Source organism: Colobus angolensis, unplaced genomic scaffold, assembly GCF_000951035.1.
Source record: "Colobus angolensis palliatus isolate OR3802 unplaced genomic scaffold, Cang.pa_1.0 Scaffold645, whole genome shotgun sequence".
Classification (NCBI taxonomy): Eukaryota; Metazoa; Chordata; class Mammalia; order Primates; family Cercopithecidae; genus Colobus; species Colobus angolensis.
In genome coordinates this window covers 884,519-908,406 of record NW_012120099.1, presented here as the reverse complement: position 1 = coordinate 908,406, position 23,888 = coordinate 884,519, and the positions used below count along the sequence as shown (strand labels likewise).

At 36.7% G+C, this 23,888-nt stretch overlaps 1 protein-coding gene across 1 annotated transcript in view; it reads left to right on the top strand.

Annotated features, from left to right (window-relative positions):
* The window catches only part of DYM (dymeclin), a gene marked incomplete at its 5' end in the record, with an annotated part of 238,346 nt that overhangs the window by 101,114 nt on the left and 113,344 nt on the right, over positions 1-23,888 (top strand). The window contains one exon of the mRNA XM_011964148.1: positions 16,595-16,697. Within this exon, the coding sequence (XP_011819538.1) occupies positions 16,595-16,697 (103 nt within the window). The remainder of the gene's footprint in view (positions 1-16,594; positions 16,698-23,888) is intronic.

The following is a 23,888-nucleotide window of genomic DNA, read 5'->3' as shown; positions in this document are numbered from 1 at the left end:
TTCCTTTTTTGCCTTAAGTGGAAATGATGGTGCTGGTAGTAAGAGATTCTTTTACTGTTGCTATCTCTGTTGATTGAGAGTGAACAAAATATCAAAGCATTTACATACAGAGGAAATAGTAGGTACTTGGTGTTAAACAGACGTTGGGTAATTTACTTTCCCTCAGCTCCCTTCTCTGTAAAATAGGTATAGTAGTATCAACCTTATGTTGACAATGATTTCTCTAAAGACCCAATCCTATATTTGTTGTGTAATACTCTATAGAGGGTAACCATAAGCCTCTTCATCATTGTTGTCATCATCATCATTATCATCATCATCACAACAAAATGACTTTATGGTTTTGACAGACCTGAAGATATATTGTGTGGTAACTATGTATTCCAAGTCAAAAGTTGTGACATGGTTTGTAAGCAAATAGTAGAATCACATTAGGTGACATTTTAAGTACTCAGTATATCAAGAAACTTTACAGTAGGTGTCTTAAATTGGACACTGTTCAAACAAATTAGAAATGGTGACACTCTTTAAGCCTAATGGGTCATTATTGAATATTAGTCAAATCTCCTTATCAGTTGTAATTACAGTACAGTGAAAAATCTGTGTAACCCAAAGATACTGAGTTTCAGATTTTAAATAACTTGCAGCAAAATAAAGTTCAGTAATAGTCTTGTACATGAAGGCAGTGAGACCATTATGGAATGGAAGGAGCATTGGATTGGGAGTCAAAAGACCAGTTGTTCTGGCTCTCAGAACGCTTTGTGACTGTGGTCTAGTTGTCACCTCTCTTGTTTCTCATCAACACTCGAAGAAGGGAGCTGGATTACATTGTGAAGATCCCAAATATAATGTACCAATGCCTTTCAGTGACCTGTAATGGGAATTAACTGTAGCTTTTGAGCCAGCAGAGGGAGCACGAAGCATGAATTTATGTCTGGGTTTTAGGAAAGTGGGGGTGTGGTGGGGGGGTTACATGGTTAAACATTAATCACAGTTCTTAAAATAGATTATTTCCTATCAGGTTATGCCCAACTTGATTTGATCTATAATTTTATCTGGAGATGGTGGCATTCTTACAACTACTTATAGAATTCTACCTCTATAATTATCGGTGGTTATAATAAAGGACTATATTCCAAAACTACATTTAATCCATAGTTATTTCTGAGGATTACTATCGTTTATTTTCTCTATGTTAGTGTATTTTTATTAGAAAGAATTATAATTTTATCATTTCAGAAATGTTCTGTTGATATTGAAATAACTGGGCTATTTGAAGCCATAAGAATCTTTAAGTGATACCTCATTTATCTAGCATTCTTGGGAATTGTGGAGTTCCACATATTTTCCAAATAACAAAAGCATGTTTCACTAAAGCACCACCTTAGAAATGTTAAAAGGTATTTGGGATAGAGATCTTGCTATTGCACACTTTTGTGAGTTTGAAGTAAAGACCTTACACACATTTGAATCTTTTTCTCATTGCTGCAGGATTGTTGATTTGAGCATGTACTGCTGTACTAAACCATAGTGGGATTCTGAGTTTGCTCCTTCTTTGATGTTGAGGCCCTTTTTTCTCTTTTTGGTCACACTAGTCTTAAATTTTTCCCATTTCCACATTATTCCCACAATAGTTTTCCTTTCTTCTTTGTTGCTTTTATTATTTAGAAGCTTTAGCTGAGGAAGCCAGTAACTGAGCTTTCTGAGAATTGTGTTAAATTAAGACTCTAATTTAAGGCCTAAGGAGTTAAATCCATGGCTTTCCTATGGGCATTGATAACAACTTCATTCATGGAAATTGTTCTGTCTGTGTGGTTTGGGTTTATGTATTAAGAGTTTGGAAAGGGGGCTACTTCTTTATTCAGGATGAGTCACAGTAGAGGTGGGTTTCTTATGAAGTTACTGTAAATATATGATTGGTTTTGTGGTTTTTCTTAAAAGTAGTTTAGAACTTTTCAAAGAATATCTTATCCACCAGTCAGTAGATATTTTACTTAAAAGGAAAATGAGGGATCATTAACCCACTGAAACCACTGGTATATACAGGAGGCATTGTGGAAGCATTCAAAGAAGAAAAGAGGGAATGGACATTTGTGCCCTTGAACTTGTATTCACATAAGAAATGAGACAAATGTACAAACAAAAGATAAAGGAAGACATGGGAAAAATGTGTAGGGCAAGTACAAATTAATAATTAGGTACACAAAGGTCAAAAGGAAGTTGAAATAAATGGATAAAGTTTTTACAGACATAAGATTTTTTTATAGTGATGAAGCTAATAGGTGTTGAAAAAAGGCATTTACCAGTAAAGACCTATAATTCCAGTTAAGACTTCCTGTTCTTATGGCCATCCCAAAGACTAATTATATTCACTAAATTAAGATTAAGGGCTAAGCAAAAAGGAAATTTCAAAGTTCTAGTTAGGATTCTCACATTAAGGGTCCAACACCTGGGAAATATTTTGGCTATCAATTGTGTCATAACGTAGTTATAGGTACTCTGCAGCATTTCCACAAAGTTAGCAATATCATGTTTCCTGTGACTATCTTTGTAAAATCTGACATATAGTAAACATGCTTTATTTGGTAGACTTCCCCTGAGAGGAAATTTCTTTACACTTAGGAAGTGCCTTATGACCTGTGATAATAATAACTTCTACACGGCCATCCTGGCTCCTCTTGCGCTCACTGTGAAGTCATTCCACTTTCCAAATGAATTTTCTCATTCAGTGTTATTTTGATCCCAATTATTCCCATAAGTTAGTGACACTGTGCCATAGGATTTTTAAAAAACTGGACAGATTTGCTATTTCCTTGCATGCAGTTTTCTCAAGAGACTAAGAAAGGGTCACCGAAAAAGACAACCAAATTTCTTTCAAGTTAGAAAATCTCTTTCTTTACAGAGTATAATTTTCTAATAGAGAAGAGAAAATACCATAAAACGTCTAACAAGATTGATATATTTAGAATTGCATACTAATTATGAAAAATTAGTCTTTCATCATAGTTTAGTTTATAAAGGATATATATTTTTAAAATACATTATCCATGAAATATGTATAAAAGGAGTAAAGTTCTTTTGAGATAAATTTTCAATTTTTAGTTTTGTAATTTTTGCTAAATAACATTTCTGACCAAATCTAGTCAAAATCGGAAAGAAGCCAAGCACAGTGGCTCACATCTATAATCCCAGCACTTTGGGAGGCTGAAGTGGGAGGATCATTTGAGGCCAGGAGTTTGAGACCAGTGTGGGCAACAAGGCAAGACCTAGTCTCTGGAAAAAAAAAAAAAATAGCCGGACTTGGTGACACGTGCCTCTTGTCCCAGCTACTCAGGAGGCTAAAGCTGGAGAATCACTTGGGTCCAGAAGTTTGAGGCTATCATAAGCTATGATTGCACCAGTGTACTCTAGCCTGGTCAACAGAATGAGACCCTGTTTCTTAAAAAAGAAAAATTGAAAAAAAAATGTACTTATGTTAAAAACACACAAATGAAATTTGCATGAATATTTTTATGGAAAATGAAAATAATTGTCTTTAAGCTAATGTTAGATGCTCTTATATCACTCTCTTATAAATTTGGTAATATAGTTACCAGAGTTTATATTGACAAATTGTATATTTTATCCATTATTTTCAACATATTTTATCAGTAAAAATTTTTGTAACATCATTTTTAAAGTTGTTAGCCATCTTTCAGTTTTCTTTCTATGTATTCCATATTTTGACTTTAGTTACCTTAGCTAGGGGAAATTCAATTCCTGAGTTTCAGCATATTTTTTTAAGAAACATTGTTTAGTCCAATACTTTGCCATGTTGTATGACTAGTTATTTTTGGGTTTACATATAATTTTTGATTATGCAGTCATACCATGAAGATCATACTGAATGTTGTACTATAATTTTAAGTTCTTGCTAAGATACACTGTGTTTTTAGGATACTAGGATTGGGTTCTCCAGTTATAATGCAGGGTGTGCCCTTTTGGTGGGAACCTCTTTCACTAAATATCACACATATATTTCTTTGTCTTTTGCTTTTACTATATATAGGGTTTTTGAAGAAGATGAGTTACTGTGTTTTCTTTATAGTGTTGAAATATGGAGCAGTAGGTTCTACTAGAACATGTATGGTGCTTAGTGTACTGATGGACACATCTGTTGTCCATGTATTATGCTGTGTACAGCTAGTCACAAGACATTTGTATTTTAACAAGCATTACTTGACAGTCAGCAAGCTGGTGGTGCTGAGGTTTGTTATTTTGTTCTCCACCTTTTTTTTTTTTTTTTTTTTTTGAGATGGAGTCTCGCTCTGTCGCCCAGGCTGGAGTGCAGTGGCCGGATCTCAGCTCACTGCAGGCTGCGCCTCCCGGGTTCACGCCATTCTCCTGCCTCAGCCTCCCGAGCAGCTGGGACTACAGGCGCCCGCCACCTCGCCCGGCTAGTTTTTTGTATTTTTTTTTTTTTTTAGTAGAGACGCCGTGTTAGCCAGGATGGTCTCGATCTCCTGACCTCGTGATCCGGCCGTCTCGGCCTCCCAAAGTGCTGGGATTACAGGCTTGAGCCACCGCGCCCGGCCTGTTCTCCACCTTTTATGCCATAAAATCAACACCATTTTAGCTCTTGTTCTGGATAGAAATGAATTTTAAGCTAGTTATTATATACCTAAAATAATGTTTATGGTTATTAAGGCAATTAAATGTGAATGAATAGGCAGTTTACTCTGCCCTAACCTTGCTTCTTTGTATAAATGTCAGTTTTCTTAGCAAAGATTGTTGTGTAATTAGTCTGTCCTTCGTTTTAACTTTTGGTCCTTAAAAATAAGATTTTTAAACTAAAATCAACTAAGACTGCTTGTTTCTGATTTTGTAAGGCAAGAATACCAATGTCATTGCAGTTTCTTTTATTGGAGTAAGAATGATAGAAAAGAAGAGAAATCATCAATTAGTAGTAAGCATATTTTAGACCATGTTGTGTGCAGAACGCTGTCCAAAGATCTACAATCAAGGCCTTAAATGAACTTGGCATTTGGAAAAATACATGTTTACAGTACAAATATGCATTACACTTGTGCGTAGCAGTTTAAGAGCAACTTTGAAGCCGCATATTGAAGCAAACAAATAATTAAGATGACATAATTTGATAGAGAAGAAAAGCCTGGGAAGTTACTATTTCTATTATAATCTGCAAGTACAAAGAGACAAGTTTCATAACATGAATTTGTTCTGTCTTTGTTGGCTTTGATGATTTTTTTTTTGTTATGGTGTATTAATCCTCACATTTCCCATATTTGCTAGAACCATCATTATCTATCCCTTTCTCCTTCAGCCTTTTCCCTCAGTTGTCTCTCTGTCTCTCTCTCTGTCTCAGCTTAAAGTCACTTCATTCTCTCTTCTTGCACATAGGTTTTCTCCATGAAGCTAAGCGTGACTATAGCCAACTCCAGAATTACGTCTTTGCAGTCTTCTAACCAGTGAGAAAAAACAACTTTCTCACCTTTCTAGTTAGTAAAATCCTAGGGAATATTTCCAGCTGGCTCAACTAGAGCTTATATTCATTGACCAATCTTTGTGACTCAGGGAATGAGCCTGTGTCATAATCTCACTTTTTTAAGGAAAGTAGTGTCTGTTCCTGAAAGTAAGGGTTGAGAGTGAATCATATTGGACAGGAAAAAAAATTAGCCATCATAATTAATAAATCTCCATATAAGAGATAACAAAGTGGTAATGAGTCCATGGTCTAGATTCGAATTACCAGGCTGTGAATTATAGCTCTTCCGTTTATCAATAGCATAGTCCTTGGCAAGTTAATTTACTTCTGTATGTCATCACTTATAATGTGACGTTAATAGTAATACTGTCTTCATTAAGAAGTTGTATATTTAGTTAACAAATATAAAAGGTTAGAGAGATGTGTGGCATAGAGCACATTCTCAGTTAGTGCTAGCTACCATGATTCTTATTATCTACATCATCATCATACAAAAAGATACCATTGGGACCAATCCCAGGAATGTAAGTCTGGTTTAACATGCCATAATCAATCAATTCACTACTTTATTAGACTTAAAAAGAAAACTATGTGATCATCTCAGTAGGTACAGAAAAAGCATTTGACAAAATTCAATGGCCATTTATGAAAAGAAATGAAACCAGCTTTCACATAACAAGGAACAGAAGGAATTTCTTCAACCTGACAAAGAGCATTGATGAAAACCTTACAGCTAAAATCATACTTAGTGAAAAAATGATACTTTTCCCCTAAGATGAGGAAAATGGCAAGAATATGTACTCTGACCTTTGTTCAGTATTGAATATAGGTCCTAGCCAGTGCCATAAGTCAAGAAACAGAAGTTTTTAATATCCAGATTGAAAAAGAAGATTTAAAACTATCTTTTACAGTCTATTAACTATTTAACTATTTGCATAAGACATTAATATGTGTTTTAAAAGTCCTAATGAATCTACAAAAAACCTACTAGAATTGATAAATGCGTTTAGCAGGATCATAGGACACAAAAAGATCAGTGTATAACAATTTTATTGTTAAATTTATTGTTAAGTTTGTTATTGTCAGTATATAACAAATTTATTTCTACATTCTTGCTATGAACAATCAGTAATTGAAAAATAATACCATTTAACAGGAGCATCAAAGATATGAAATAACTTAAGGATAGACTTAAAATACATTCAAGACCTGGTACACTGAAAACTATACAACATTGCTGAAAGAAACTAAGGAAGACCTAAATAAACAGGGTGATTTTATCCTCATGGATTAGAGACTTAGTATTGTTAAGATCCTGAAATTGATTTATACATTGAACACAATCCTAATCAAAACCTTACCAGGTGATTTGGTAGAAATTGACAAGTTGATTCAATATTATACAAAAGACCTAGAATAACCAAAACCAATTTTGACAAAGCCTAAGGTGGAAGACTCAGACTACCTGATTTCAAGATTTACTATAAAGCTGGAGTAATCAAGACAGTGGGATAATAGTGTATGACAGATTTATGTACCAATGGAATTGAATAGAATCAAGAAATAGACCAGTGCATATATGCTCAATGAAATTTCAACAAGGATGCCAAGGTAATTTAAGGGGGAAAGGATAATCTTTTCAATAAATGGTACTGGAACAATTAAGTAGCTATATGCAAAATTTTTTTTAAAAAAGACACCCAAACCAATTAAATAAATTGTAACTCTTCATGCCATATACACGTATCAATGCAAAATGGATCATAGACATAAATATAAGAACTAAAACTATAAAACTTAACTATAAAACTATAGGAGAAATCAGAATATCTGTGGCATCTTTGGATTAGGCAAAGATATCTTAGATAGGACATAAAAAAACCAACCGTTTTGTAAAAATGTGATGAACTGATGAGTTTCATCAAATTTAAAATTTTTGCTCTTCAAAAGACACTGTTTTTTGAAGAAAATGAAGAAGAAAAACTGCCCCACTACCACCACCCACGGGCCATAGACTGGGAGAAAATATCTACAAAACTTATACCTGATAAAGAACTTGTATCTGGGATATATAAAGAACTCTTACAACTCAAGGAGAAGAAAAACAACCCGTTGTTTTAAATGGGCAAAAGATTTGAATAGACACTTCTCCAAAGACAACATATGAGCACTAGAAAACTCATTTGGAAAATGCAAATTAAAACCACAGAGAAAATTACTTCACACCCACTAAAATGGCTGAAGCTGAAAAGACTGAAATGCCAAGTGTGAGCAAGAATGTGCAGCGGTGTAGCAGTTTCTTATAGAGTGAAACAACATATAATCCAACAGTCCTACTCATAGGTATTTATTCAAGAGAAATGAAAACATATGTTCACACAAAAACCTGAACAGCTGTTTACAGCAGCCTTCTTTGTACTAGACCAACACTGGTAAATAAAGAAATCGAGCCACATCTGTGCGATGGAAAACTGCTCAGCAATAAAAAGGAATGAATTACTGATACACAAAACAGCATGGATGCATTTAAAAAGTATTATGCTGAGTGATAGCTGGCAGACACAAAAGAGTACCTACGGTATAATTCTGTTTGCAGGAAATTTTAGAAAAGGCAAAACTGCAGTGACAGGAAACAGATCAGTGGTTGCCTGGAAAGGTGAGGGGAAGGGTATTGGAGCAGGAGATTGAGTGTAAAAGAGCCCAAGGGAACTTTCTGGGGTAATGGAAATGTTCTGTATCATGATTGTAGTGATGGATTACATGAGTGTTTACATTTTTCAAAACATTTTTCATTGCACTGTCTACTTAAAATTGGTGAGTTTTTATTATATAAAGATTATTTCTCAATAAAGCTGATTAAAACTAAGGTAACCAGTAGCATAGGACTGTCATGAAGGACCAGCAGTGGTTCAGAAGCAGGGAGAGCACAGGTTTGAGAAATCTTTCCCAGAGAGTGTGGAGTCGGTGGTATGGGGGCTGTAAGGACTTGCAGGAGAGGAGGAAGGAGGTGTGTCTACACGTAGAGAGAATCAGTGTCTACAGATGAGAGCATGACACTTGCTGTGAGATTTGGTTTCTAGCTCCCACTCCACCTCTAATAATTTTAATAGTTTTTTGTTTTGTTTTGTTTTGTTTTTACATTTTAGTAGCTCTTTAGGATGTATAAAGAACTTTTGCATTCACTACACAATGTAAATTTGATCATGGGTCAAGTACCTAACTCTCTACGCCTAGGTTTCTTTATCTGTAAATCGTCTGCTCCCAGGTCTTTTGTGGAGTTCAGTTACTTCTCTTTTCCCCCATGACTGCTGTTGCTAGTGTGTTGGAGGAAGGACTGAGGCATGGAGAAAGAGATTGGCTGAGAGTTGTGAGGATTGGCAGGGCTCTCGTAGGAAATGTCTGAAACTTTCAAAGACAGAACCTCCAAGCCCCCTCCCAGTAAGTGACCTTTCTGTGATGTGTTCCCTTTCCCTTCGGAGCATTACTCTAGCACTCTGCTCCCCAGCAGTGTTCAGCTTCTTAAAAATCTACACCTATTTTCTGTACTTTCTCACATCCTACTTATTTCTCAATCACTGCAGTCCAGCTTCTGCCTCCTCCTCCCCTCTGAAAGTGGATAAAGTCACCACTGATTTGTTTCCTTGTGCCAAATCCAGAGACTTCATTTTTTGTTTTGTTTTGTAAATCCTACTTTACTATTTGACAGCTTTTAACAGTGATGATTATTCCCTCCTTAAAATTGTTCTCTTGGCTTCCAGAACGTCTTTCTTTCCTAGTTCTTCTACTCCTTATTGCTTTAAGTGACCCTTTCTGGCCTCTGTTCACCCTTTCCGTCTTGGTGTTTCCCACAGTTGCTTTTTTTGAGACGGAATCTCGCTTTGTTGCCCAGGCTGGAGTGCAGTGCTTGGTTATCTTCTCTCACTGCACCCTCCGCCTCCCAGGTTCAAGCAATTTTGCTGCCTCAGCCTCCTGAGTAGCTGGGATTACAGGCACATGCCACCACACCACGCCTGGCTAATTTTTGTATTTTTAGTAGAGACGGGAGTCTCCAATTCCTGACCTCGTGATCCGCCCGCCTCGGCCTCCCAAAGTGCTGGGATTACAGGTGTGAGCCACATGCCTGACCTCCTACAGTTCTTTCTTACATTACACAATATCCTTGGGTGATCACCTCCACTTTTGTGATTGCAGCTGATGCAAATAACCATAAAATTTCTCCTCCCCTCTCTTCTGAGCACCAAATTAGTATTTCTAAACTGCCTATCTGCTTCTTTCTGACCACCTCCACCTGTTGTTCCTGATCATCTGTAGGTTTCCTAGAAGACTTGTTAAGAGCACAGATTCTAGAGCCAGCAATGCTAGCATTGACTCCTGACTCCACCACTTAGCTGTGTGCCTGGGCAAATTACTCTCTCTGGTTCAATTCCATCATCTATTTACAAAAGTGGGAGGGAGAATGGATAATGGTAGGACCCACCTCACGTGGTTGTTAGATGGACAGCACCTGATACATAACTCATAACTGCTGCTACTGTTTTTAATTTCTTTGTCTTCTGAGCGCTCTCCCTCCCTTTCAACTTGTTTGTATTCCTAGCCTGTCAGTCACCTTATCAGCTAGCCACTGTGTTTCCCAAGTTAGAGACCTCAGTCAGCCCTGATTCCCTTCTTTCCCTCTCCATGCTGTCTCTGCCTTCCACATAGCTTCCATTTGCTTCACTTTAAGGCCTCCTCATCTCTTTATTTGGATAATGTGGACATTTCCTAAAGGTTCTGTTTCTACTCTTGTTCCCTTGTCCTCTCCTGTCCATCCTTTTCTCCAGGAGCAGAGGAGTCTTTCTGAAACAAATAGAATTTTATACCCTTGGCCCACATCGCTCAGGTCAGTGGTTTTCAACCTTCGATTCTAGGAGCCCTGAAGTTCCATGGTAGGGACTTTGTGGCCACCATAGATGGCAGGGCATAGGGAGGAGGCTCAGGACATAGATGCACAAGGAGTAATCTGCCATCCTTACTGCTGAGCCCTGCCTCCCACCTCGCACCTCAATACCAAACACAGCAGCTTTGCGTTGATCACTTTCTCATATTGTAGTCCTGCTTTCATAGAACACCTCTGGCTTTCAGGATAAAGTCCAAGGTCTGAGAGAGACATAGGAGGCACTTGATGAGCCATCGTCACTGCTACCCAGACTCATTGCTGTGCTCTGCTATGTACTCAACACTTGATGCGCATACAGTGCTGTTTCCCCACCCACAGGACTCGTATTTCTCTGCCCAAATCACCTTTGTGGTTGCCTGATTTGCTGGGCTGACTCCTAATTGTTTCTTAAGATGCAGTGCAGGCATCATCTCCCAAAGTGATTTCCTTTTTCTCCCTTCAGGTGCAGTTGGGCAGTCCTCACCTGTGTTCCCCTAACATTCCATGTTCACTTCCAGTCTATTTAGGCATGCCCTTTCTCACCTGACTGTACCCTCTGGGGAGGCAGGACAGAGACTGTGCTGCTTTTGCTTTCACACTGCCTGGCACATAGTAGGCCCTGGGTAAATATTTGACACACTGTCTGTCTCAGTGGCTGAGCAAGATGGAATGCAGACCTCTTAGCATGGTCCATGTGGCCTTTTTACTTGGCCCCTCTTACCGGCTTCATTTCTTGCCACTTCTTAGCCCTGTGAGTTTTCTCTATTCTCGCCTTTTAAGCTATGGGTATTTCCTTGAAATCTCCCAGTGCCTTTCTAAACACTTTCCCCCTTCTGAATTACTCTTCCTCCCACTTTGCTTTTCCAAATAGCAAGTCCCCTAACCTTCAAGGCCACAGTCAAGATAGATTTCCTCTGTGGAATGCACCTAATCTTCCCCCTGTTCTCCCACAGCGCTCTCTTCAGACCCATGGCATTCTCTGATTTCAGTATTGTAGATTTTTTTTTTTTTTTTTTTCTCATCCCAGTAGACTTGAGTTCCTTGGGGGCAGGGATCCATGCCTCTTTCATTATTTTGTAAGACTGATGTTCCATTAGCTTCTCACTCTGAATAGAATAAAAATCCAGGGCTTTTGATGTGCCATAAAGCGGCCCTTCACAGTCTGGCTTCAAACTGTCTTCGTTCTGGTGTCATCTCCTGCCACCATCTGTGCACCCTACACTACAGCCATTTCCACCAGCTTGTGATTTTCTCAGCGTGTTCCCGTTTGGACTGACCACACTTATTCTGTTTACATGCTGCTTTCTTTTGTGAAATGCTGTCGTTGGCAGGGGCTCTGTTTTCTTCAGGATAGCATGTTCTTTTATCAGATTTTTAAAATGTTATATAATACTTCCTGCATACACAAAAAATAGAGCAATATACCACTCTCTTGTGTATGTATCCAGTGTTACCAAAAGAACATTTTATATCTACTGTATATGTGTCCATATATAGAGAGAGAGAGTGAGTACTCATGTGAGAGCTGGACCCCCTTTTTCCTCCTTCCTCAGAGAACAGTGGCTATCCTAAATGTAGGGTTTATCATTTCCATATATATTTGATGTTATTAATATATTTTATCTGTAAATGATTTGTAATATTGTTTTCCATTTTTGAAACAAAATCACCTTGTTCACATTTTCTAAGGATTCTTGCCTATTTTTTACTCAACATTGTTTTTGAGATTTATTCATATTCATACATGTAGCATTAGGTAATTCTAAATTGCTATATAGTATTTCTTTGTATAAATACCCCACAGTTTATTTACCCATTCTATTCTTTTTTTTTTTTGAGACAGAGTCTCGCTCTGTTGCCCAGGCTGGAGTGCGGTGGCCGGATCTCGGCTCACTGCAAGCTCTGCCTCCCGGGTTTACGCCATTCTCCTGCCTCAGCCTCCCGAGTAGCTGGGACTACAAGCGCCGGCCACCTCGCCCAGCTAGTTTTTTTGTATTTTTTAGTAGAGACGGGGTTTCACCGTGTTAGCCAGGATGGTCTCCATCTCCTGACCTCGTGATCCGCCCGCCTCGGCCTCCCAAAGTGCTGGGATTACAGGCTTGAGCCACCGCGCCCGGCCCCATTCTATTTTTGATTAGTGTTTTGACTGTTTTCATTTTCTTAGTTTGTAATGAACATTCTTATGCAAAAAAAAAACTAGGCTTTTTCAAATTTTAAAAAAGTATTCTAGCAAATAGATCCCAGCTAAGTAAATATTAAGCTAACTTAAAGATCATTTTTATTTTTAAGACTGATTTTTAAAATCAAATTTATCCATTTACATACAAACATTTATCTTTATTACTTACTCTAATTAGCATTAAGCTAGGGGGTAAGTACTTTGAATGCAAAGCTTTAAGCAAAAGTTACTCTTTTCACTCAGCAGTTTGCAAGTCATGTCTCATATACATTTTGCCTTAAAAATGTTAAATAAAAGCCAAAATTAGAATGTTTAAATAAAACTTCGAAAGCACTTACTCTAAGATTTTAGTAAAATGCCTGTTAAATTGTATGATAGTAACAAAGTAAATGTGAATTCTCTGTTTCTCTTTGATGGAGAACTGAATGTGACCTCAGATGATCTATTCTTACAGAGAATTTCTTAAAGATAGCTAGAAGCAGTATCCACAGCTTCCTGAGGTATACCATTTCAACATTTTATGTCCTTAATAGTAAAATTTTCCATTATGCTCAACCAAAATATCTCATGTTTGAATTGAAGCTCACTTCCTTGTTTGGTGTCCTACTAGCAAGCAAAACAGAGTGTTCATACTCTCTTTTAAAAATCAATAAATAAACAAACTAGCCTTTCTTCTCCAAAAGAAACAGTTTCAAGTGTTTTTTGCTCTGGTCCCTAGGACTGTTTAATAATTTTCTTAAATTGATGATGAAAGTTACTATCGATCACCTCTGCTTTTCTCTGATAGTGCACTAATAGGGGACACACACACACACACACACACACGGAATGTGAGAATGAACATCCCAGGTTTGCTGAACTCATGAAGCACCTCTCAAATTCTTATTTTTTCTTCAACTCAGCAAAGTATGCTGCTGTGCTTCACTTGTTCCATTTCTTCTTCCTAACACCAAGAAGCTCACTTCTTTCAGGTGTATTTATTGCTTTTCTTTTTTTGTTTGGGTAGCCAGTTTATGTTTTTGAGTCTTGCCACACCCTGTGCAAGAATTGACTACCCAAAGTTCTTTTAGTCTCAAAAAACTTCTGAAATTCCATTTATTCCAGAAAATACACTGCAACCAATTAGAAGCATATTGCTGATTTCCTTCTGTATGCATTTCCATGTAAACCTGTCTTATAAACAATCCCAACTTTTTTACTTTTTTTTTTTTGCATCTCCTGCAAAATAACTTACATACTTGAAAATATGGACCCCATAATGCAGTTCAGTATTATGTTCAGTTATTCTTACTCAGCAGTTTTGCTTCAGGCAATTTATCCTAAAGATAGTCTCACTCGGGCATGCTTAAAGTTATTTACAAGGGTGTTCATTTCAATGCTGTTTATAATATAAACGTTTGGAAACAATTGCAGTGAGTGATTAATAATGGACTAAATAAATTATGGTATATCTATATCCTTTGATGTCAAGTAACAGTAAACACTCATGTGTTTGTTGAATGAAGGAAGGAATGTATTATTAGATGGACAAAGTGCAAGGTACAGCATAGTATATATTTCATGGAATAAAAAAGATGGATATATATGTATACAGTATGCATTTGTTTACATGGATTAGTGCATATAACGTTTCTGGAATCATACACAATAAACTGTTAATATTAGTTATCAGTGGGTCATGGGAATAATGGTGAGTTTAAAGTATGGCAGTTACTGTTAACCTTAAAAAGGAAAGATAAAGCAAAACTAAACCTCAAATGGAGAAGACCCAGAAAAATAAAATGATTGGAAAAAAGTATGTGCCGTTATGTACTGAATCCTGTTTTCTACTTCTTGTATAGTACCTCCATTCCGATTTTCTTGCTGTCTCCTACTTTTGCCTCTGTGCTTTGCCTTCTATTTGGAAGTGCCTTTTATTCTCTCTTGCACAGATAACTCTTTCTTTCTCAAGACATTGTATAGGGCCTAAGCTGACCTTCATGAAACTTCACTGGAGTATTGCATTTCAGGAGTGTTTCATTTCAAAGAAATCATTCAGTTATATCCTCAGCATGTAACCAGTATCATATAATTTCATACTTATTCATTCAGTAATTATTTCATGTAATTATTTTTCTTCCCACCTTATTTAAGTATAAACTTAAATAATATTCACTGCCTCTCTTATGTTTGTTTTGTACAACATCTAACATTACCAATAAATGTTTAAGGAACTTTTTTCCTTGATGATATTAGTTGAAACTTAATCTAGAAAAACTACTTAGTGGCCCAGTCTTCAACGGATATCCTTTTTAAACCATCTGAAGTAATTACAGATTTTCCTAAATCGATATTTAAATAAATATTTTATTTGTAAGGGGATTACTAAATAGTATAGTGAAGTTTTGGCATGAAAAAAATACTACGGGCCATACTTCAGATTTTTATGGAAAGTACATGGAATCAGAATTGCCTTTTTTTTAAGCCACCATCTATCCCAAAGAAGAATTCTTTCTTTATTAGATACAATAAATTTAATATTGGGATCATATAATTACATATCTCTGAAGTTCTTTTATTAGGCACATATGTATTTAGGATTGTTATGTTTTCATGGTAAACTGGCTTTCATCATTATAAAATCTCCCTCTTTATCTCTAGTAATAATAATATTGTTCTTAAGCCTACTTTGTCTGAAATTAATATGGCCACTGCCATTTCCTTATGATTAATGTTTTTATAGTATGTCTTCTTTGTATCCTTTTGTTAATTTACCTGTATCTTTAAATTTACAAGTGTGTCTCTTTTAAATTGCACATAGTTGGATCTTGCATTTTTATCCAGTCTGAAAATCTCTGACGTTTAACTGGGGTGTTTAGTGCTTTTATATTTAATGTAAATCAACTGTTTGAAGATTGTTTGTTTTGCTATATTAAAGAGCCTCTTAGAAGACAGTAATTTGCACTCTAGAGTAAAATAGCCTGACTACTAAAGCATGGCCTTTCTAAGAATTCAACTGAATGTTCATGTTCAATGATTTTTATCACCTGGCTGGTTGGAGCTCCAGTATCCCTCAGTCTGTTATGGTCCCTAAAATCTCTGTTTAGTTTACAGCTCCTGGATAGTTGTTTACTGCCACACCTTGTGGAGTCTTGCTCTGCACATTACAGCTTAACATTTATACAAACATTCAAGAAGACCCTTGAATTTCTGGACCTGCTTTCTGGAAATTCTCTCCTCTCTAGTATTCTGCCTTGCAAAATGCAGTTGCCACAGCAGCCTTAAATTCCTCTCTCTGTCTGAGCTCAGCACAACACTGCTGTGTACTCTTTGGGTCCCACCTTCCTGGACCATAATCTACAATGTTCCTCGAGACAGAAGCTCACCATTATGGGGCTCATCTTTATATCCCTTTTGTTAGGGATTATAATCCTTTACTTCACATGTTGTATAACATCTGAAAAGAGTTGTGTCTTTTTTTTTTTTTTTTTTGTAGTTAGTGATAGCAGGGGAGTTAGTTCAGTATCAGTTAATCTATCATGGCCAGAAGCAGAAATCTTAAAAAACATTTCAAGTCATTAGTTTTGAGAAATAAAGCTATAATACAGAACCATAGACTCTGTATGACAGTAGAGATATAATCTTGTCCAACACACTTTTTCAGAAGATGAGAAGATACACAAGCTCAAGTGACTTGTAGTAGATTGCACTATGAGTTAGTCATAGTCTACATCTCAGGTTTTCTCCACTATTCTTTTCCCTATAGTAATCTTATAAAAAATTCTCCTATGTTTAAAACATAATTTTAAACTGTCATTAAAAAAATTTTTAGAACTCTTATGATTTAAACATCCTCCTCACTCATTTTTTCTTACATAAATAGTATTGTTAATCTTGCTGTTAACATAGGCATGAAGAAAGAGTCATTTACAAGTATATTTTAGAATAATTGACATGCTGTGGAACTATATAATTCCACAGAAGACATAGAAAACAGTTTTCTTTAATATAATTGGTTTTTTGTTTGTTTTTCCAGTTTATTTTCTTTGCTGTCTAAAAAACACAACAAAGTTCTGGAACAAGCCACACAGTCCTTGAGAGGTTCGCCGAGTTCTAATGATGTTCCTCTACCAGATTATGTAAGTAGTTATCTTATTTCATCAATAAAAACTTTTCCTTTAGGCCAGACACAGTGGCTCATGCCTGTAATCCTAGCACTTTGGGAGGCCAAGGCAGATGGATCACTTGGTCAGGAGTTCAAGACCAGCCTGGCCAACGTGGGGAAACCCCATCTCTACTAAAATTGCAAAAACTAGCCAGGTGTGATGGTGTACACCTGTAGTCTCAGCTACTTGGGAGGCTGAGGCAGGAGAATCACTTGAATCCGGGAGGCAGAGGTTGCAGTGAGCTGAGATCATGCCCCTACACTCTAGCCTGGGTGACACAGTAAGACTCTGCATCTCAAAAAATAAATAAATAAATAAATTCTTTCATTGTAAAATTTATAACAACATTACCCCCTCTCTTCTCAGAATCTTACTGTGCTGAAAATCTTTGATGCCTGAGAAACCTCTAATATGCAAATAAAAGAGTGATGTCTCAAATCAAGGGAACAAGTTGTAAATGATTGTTAACAAGTGATTGAAGAAAATCAACCCTAAACCAATAATTTGTACATAATTAAGAACCTTTATATCTGAGTTGAGAAACTCACTCAAGCTAATAACACAAAAACAAAAGCAGGGATGATTTTATAGGAAGTATGCAGAGATTCCTCACTGAACTTAAGGGGAGCAAGTACACCTGGATTTCCCAGAAATCTGGAACCTAAAATTGAAAAGCCATTGGGTTCTGTTTCAGGGGTCATTTTGTTCCTGGTCTCTGCTTCCTTTTGCTTCTACTTTATTCTGCTGCTGCTTTCTACCATCTGGGTTTATCTGTTTGCTTACTTGAACCTAAAATAGCAACCCCAGCCCTTCCTCTTCTTCCTTCCAACCTATAAGCATGTCCTTGTGAGTGCAGTGCCTTTAGCTGTCTTAAAGTCCTCATTCTCAATTCCTGAGAAAGAGAATCTAATTGGCTCTGCTCTCATCAGTAGGTGACTCCAGTCTTATCAGACATGGTCAGAAGAGAGCAGCAGTAACATGTGGCCTTTGTTCCATCCACCTTAATGACGAAGAGCTTATTACCAACTGCTACGGTTGAATGTCCCCTCCAAAACTCATGTTGAAACTTAATCCCCAGCATGGCAGTATTGAGAAGTGGGACCTTGAATAGGTGATTGGATCCCTTATAAATGAATTAATGAATTCATGGATCAATGGATTAGTGGGTTAATGGATTAATAGGTTAGCATAGGAAGGGAACTGGGGGCTTTATAAGAAAAGGAAGAGAGACTTGAGCTAGCATTTTAGCATACTTAAGCCCCTCACCATGTGATAGATACTCTGCTTCATCTTGGGATGCCACAGAGGGTCCCCACTAGCAAGAAGGTTCTCACCAGATGCATCTCCTTGACCATGGGCTTCCCAGCCTCCATAACTGTACAAATTCATTTTCTTTATAAATTACCTAGTTTCAGGTATTCTGTTCTAACCAACAGAAAATGCACTAAGACATCACCTGACCTTAGAGGATGCTGATGGAATAGAATAGAAACAGCACAGGGGTGAGCATAATATAATAATAGGAAAGAGAGCGCGTTATAAATTTTCTTAAAGTAGTTTCACTACCTGTGACATTTCTTATATTTTGGAACATGGCTTAGATGAAGATGCTAAAAATTATCTTGCCATTAACCACGGGAGAAGTTCGTCAAGTTCTAATAAGGACGGCCCTAAATCTCCAGATAACAACATAGTGGATTGGTATTTAGAAACTTTATTAGAAAACTCTTTAATTCTGAGTTTGCAGTGATGATGCATACCAGACAGCTGTAGAGTTGCCTTGCTTGTCCTGTGTTTTGTTTCATTTCTTTGTCCTGATATGAGACTGTGGGAACAGCACCCAGTCCAGATATCAGTCAATGATAAACAAAGATAGCTGTGTGCAGCCACAGCCTGACTGGTGCTAGTTTTTTCTTGTGTGTGTGTGTGTGTGTGTGTGTGTGTGTGTGTGTGTGTGTGTGATGTCACAATCTGTCATCCCCTTAAGGTATTAAGTTTATAATTCCAAAATGTGTCTTTTAAGATTTTCCTGTTAAGTTGAATGTTCTAATTTTTTTAATTAGCATAACAGCTCGCTTAATTCTACACTTGCCATACCTGTGATGAGAAAAATATATCTAGTAACTGTTTAGAAGCTCCATCCAGGGCCAGGATGGCAATTGGGAATTGTGTTTACCAAAAACTTGAATTTGGGTCATCTGCAAATGTTTTGTTATTTGTAAGCAATTATTATTTGATTTATGTAGTATTCCTGTGCCACTTACTCCACAAAAATGTGTTGAACATGTATAGTTCTGAAGTTCTGAAGTTAGTAGGATTCTTCTGTAATCAGAAATCTATAAAATTAATATTTGAGGAAATAGGTCATATTTACTGGTATTTGCCAATCATGGGGGTAATAATGCCATGATAGGACAATTTGAATTTGTAACAGTCCTGTATTAGTAGAATTCTGCTACTGAAGTTTACAGATTCAGTCACTGATTGAATATTTTCTAATTGTATAAAATTTTCACTAAGTAAAAATGAATTCTTAAAGCATCTGCTTCCTAGAAATAGTGGGAAAACTCCATTTGGAATCTGTCATTGACAATCCTTTTTTTTTTTTCCTTAACATTTATGTATATGAGACTTTGTAAATCACAACATTTTTCAAATGGGTTTATGAACTTGAATTTTGCTGCCTTTTTTCAGTGTTAACTGAAGAAAATAGTTAGCACTGATTGAGTAGGAGAGATGACTGTGAATCACTCCTGATAGAGACCTGAACGGTGATTGTTAAACAAACAGCAGTAACCTTAAAAATAAGCACTGTTGTCTGTTCTTTCATGGTACCTCAATGTCTTATTGGTCATTCCCATTGCTCAAAACACTGTTGTATAAGTGAAACCATTTATACATTTTGAAACATTTGAAACCATTTTCTCTTTTACATTAGTCATTAACTGGGCAAATGAACATGTTCCTTCCTTTTCTTTCGCAGAATTTTTACTTAAGTACCTTTGCCAGTAACCACATAAAATTCTGTGTCCTGGACTAATGCTTTAAACCACTTGTTGGTAAAAGATGAAAAAGGAAAATGAGAAAGTCTTAATGCAGCAGTGGATTCCTAGATGTGTACTTTCTTTTTTTTTTTTTTTTTGAGACAGAGTCTCACGATGTGTACTTTCTACACCAAGACTGAGTGGACTATATTAGCAAAGAATTTGAATAAGTACCTAAAAATAAGGACATGTTTTTCTTCTCACTGTAGTACATAGAGTACTTTCAGTCTACCTAGAGAGTTCTAAGTTTATTAAGAAAATGTTTATCCTCATTATACTATATAATTCACAAGTCAGTTGAGTAACAACGTAGAAAGCAAATTGCAAGTTCCAAAAACATTAGTATTAGTACTTTAGTGCAACTATGTTGATCTGAACATCTCTGGGGAAACCTGAAACCTTCAACTGAGTTCCAGATAATGAGGAAACTGCCCTGGCTGTTTAAGGGGAAATAAAACAAAAATTGTACTCAAACCTGTGGGGAGAGAGAAAATCTACAGGGGCAATAAGGGCCTTTAAGAAAGCAAGTAAAGTTCCATTGACTTGGCTTTGCTTTGGTGTTTGTATTATCAGGATTACATAAAATTTAATTCAGTGACTAAAGGGGACAGGAGAAAACTGTTAAAGGAGAATCTTTCAACAGATTTTTTTTTAATAAAAATGAACTGAACTTTCAGAGAAGTTTGGTCATATATAACCAAATATGGAGCCTGAATATAGAAAATGAAACAAAGATAACAAATGAGTTATGATTGCCTTTTAAACTATAACCATAGGAATATTTAAACTATAACCAATGATGAATATTGTTACTGTACCATATAAGCTTTGTTTCCCTAGTTCCTAACAATTTAACTTTTATTCTAGTTACAACCATAAGGAACCAAATTATATTGCCCTGTGGTCATCAAATAACTTTGAATATTTCTGTAGGACTGACTCTACCATCTAACTTCAAAATTGTAGAGATGGGTTCTCACTATATTGGCCAGTCTGGTTTTGAACTCCTGGCCTCAAGTGATTGTCCTGCCTTGTCCTCCCAAGGTGCTAGGATTACAGGCATGAGCTACTGTGCCCTACAGATAGTTTGCTTCTAAATTATAACTTTCTAAAGAGCAAAAGCCATCCATTTGAAATTTATTTTCATCAAGTCATGATCGCTTATTATTATCATTGTATATGGAATTCTAAGATACTGTTAACTCTGGAATATATCATTGGCTGACCTTTTGACTTCATAGCTTTTATTAATATCTTTTAGACCTTGTTTACAAACTTTTAAATCTGCTTTCGGACATTTGGTTTCTTCAGAAATGTATTGTAGGATATTCTGATCTGATTTTCATATGACAAAATTTAAAATCAGAGATTTTTCTATTTTCCACTCCATCCTTTTTAGGTTGTTCTATTATTAAGATTCTGTGTTGGTGTTTACTCTTTAACTTAGATCTCAAATTCATTTGATTCAATAGTTGACGGATAACTAATATTAAAGACTATCTTCAGTCATTTGTTTTGTACAATGCTTGTGGCCTTTACTGAGCTGGTGTTAAAATGCCCCTCTGTACACACACATGCACATAAAGAATACAAAGATATACATACATAGTATTTGTATATAGTGGTATTAGAGTATTCTTTTTTAAATTTTTATGGGTACATAGATTATATATTTATGGGATACATGAGATATTTTGATACCCACGTACAATCAGTAATAATATCAGGATGAATGGGGTATCCATTTATCCTTTCTTTGTGTTACAAACAATCCAGTTATGCTCTTTTAGTTATTTCAAAATGTGCAATATATTACTGTTAGCTGTAATCTAGCTATTATCAAATACTAGATTTTATTCATTCTATCCAACTATTTTTTTTACTCATTAATCATCCCCCCGCTGCCCCAACTACCCTTCCCAGCCTCTGGTAACCATCCTTCTTGTTAAGTGAAACAAGCCAGGCACAGACAGACAAACATCACACGTTCTTACTTATTTGTGAGAGCTAAAAATTAATACAACTAAACTCATGAAGACAGAGAGTAGAATTAGTTCTTGATGGAAATGTCCCTTAAAGATTTTTATGGAAGATTTAAAGGCTGGCATAGGTAATTTAACATTTATATAACATGGGAACAGTTATCCTAGGTATGCTGCCATATCCAAGAAGTTTGAAATGCTGAAATTTGTTACTCTTAAAACAGCTCCTTTTACATGTTGTCACTTTTGACAATTGCTTTTGGGGGTCAACTTTTCATGCATTTATTCTAGTGATGATAACAGCAATCAGAATATTATTAAAACTTCTGTCTTACATTACTTTACCATGGTGTAAGAGGTAAAAATGAAGAAGGCATAGTACCTACTTACAGGATAGTTAAAACAAATACACAACTAAAATACAATTCAACGTATAACCAATTTTATAAAAGCTACATAACCAAACTTGCAGGATGTCATCAGAGTGAGAGAGAACAACTTTTAGGAAGAAGGGGAGGTACTGTGGCAGTCTTCATTGAAAGGAGTTGAAGTTTGAGCTGGTTAATAATTTTCGAAGGAGGGATTCAGGCAGGAAAACATTACAAGTGTTATGCTTCTTCAACAAGGGCATGAAAGTGAAAAATGATCATGCATCATTGTCACTGAGTTGTTTGTATCCAGCACAGTGTCTGGTATATAATAGTTCAGTAATTATTCATCACCCCTCACTAATTCTATACACAAGAATTAACTCAAAATGGACCATAGACCTAAATGTTAGAGCTAACATTATACAACTTTTAGAAGAAAATACGATTAAACCTTCACGACTTTGGGTTAGGCAAAGACTTCTTAGATGACGCCAAAAACTCAAGTGACAAAAGAAAAATAGATAAATTAGACTTCATCAAAATTTAAAACTTTGTGTTTCACAGGATGCAATTAAGAAAGCAAAAAGACAGTCCACAGAATGGAAGAGGATATTTGCCAATAATCTATCTGATAAGGGACTAGTATCTATAATATGTAAGGAGATCAATAATAAAAAGATAAATAGTGGAATTTTAAAATGGGCAAATACTATATTTTGTGAACTGGTTCTGTGGCTTGTGACCTGTGTGGCCTTAAGTATGTCATTTTGCTTCACTGGGCCTCAGTTACCTTGTCTGTACTATGATGGCCAGAACCAAGAAGACAGATAATAACGAGGACTGAACACCTGGGGTTCTTGTGAGGATTAAATGAATGAGTCAAGGTAGGATCCTTGGCACGAAGCAAGTGCTTGATAAGGTTAGCTATTGCTGCCCATGTGTGGGAGAGGCAGTCTGGGACCACAGGCGTTAGTTCAGAAGATGGAACTGTCTCTGAGCTCTTTAGTGCAGAAAGAGCTTCCTGCAGGAGGAGGAGTGGTGTGATATTAGATGAAGAGGTAGGGATCACAACAGCCAGCAATCACTAACTACAGGTGAGCAGCAACATCAGGAGGATTTTCTAATCTGTCTGGGAACATCTGGGTAGTTACTTCACATCACAGGGTGTACCTGAACCCCAAATATGGACTCCCTCTTCCCAGGGTGCTTCCTGACCTTGGAATTGTCAGAGCTTGGTATGTCCAGGAGCCCCAGAAATAGGCCAAACCAGAATGACTACCAAGAACAGAGAAATGGAGGTCATGTTGACAGGCTTCCTGTCAACCAGCTACTTTACTGAATGCCAGGCATGTGCCGGGCACCCCACTAGACTTTAGGTGGGGCAGAGACTGGCTGGATGCTCTACAAAACCGATTTCCTCTCCCTGATTACACAGCAAAGCAACATTTTCCAGCTCCCTTGCGCCTAGGAGGGGGGCATATGACTAGCTCTAGTCAGTGGAATGTAGGTAGAAATGCTGTCTTCTACATTTTTTTTTTATTATTATACTTTAAGTTCTAGGGTACATGTGCATAACGTGCAGGTTTGTTACATATATATACCTGTGCCATGTTGGTGTGCTGCACCCATCAACTCATCAGCACCCATCAATTCATCATTTATATCATGTATAACTCCCAGTGCAATCCCTCTCCCCTCCCCCCTCCCCATGATAGGCCCCAGTGTGTGATGTTCCCCTTCCCGAGTCCAAGTGATCTCATTGTTCAG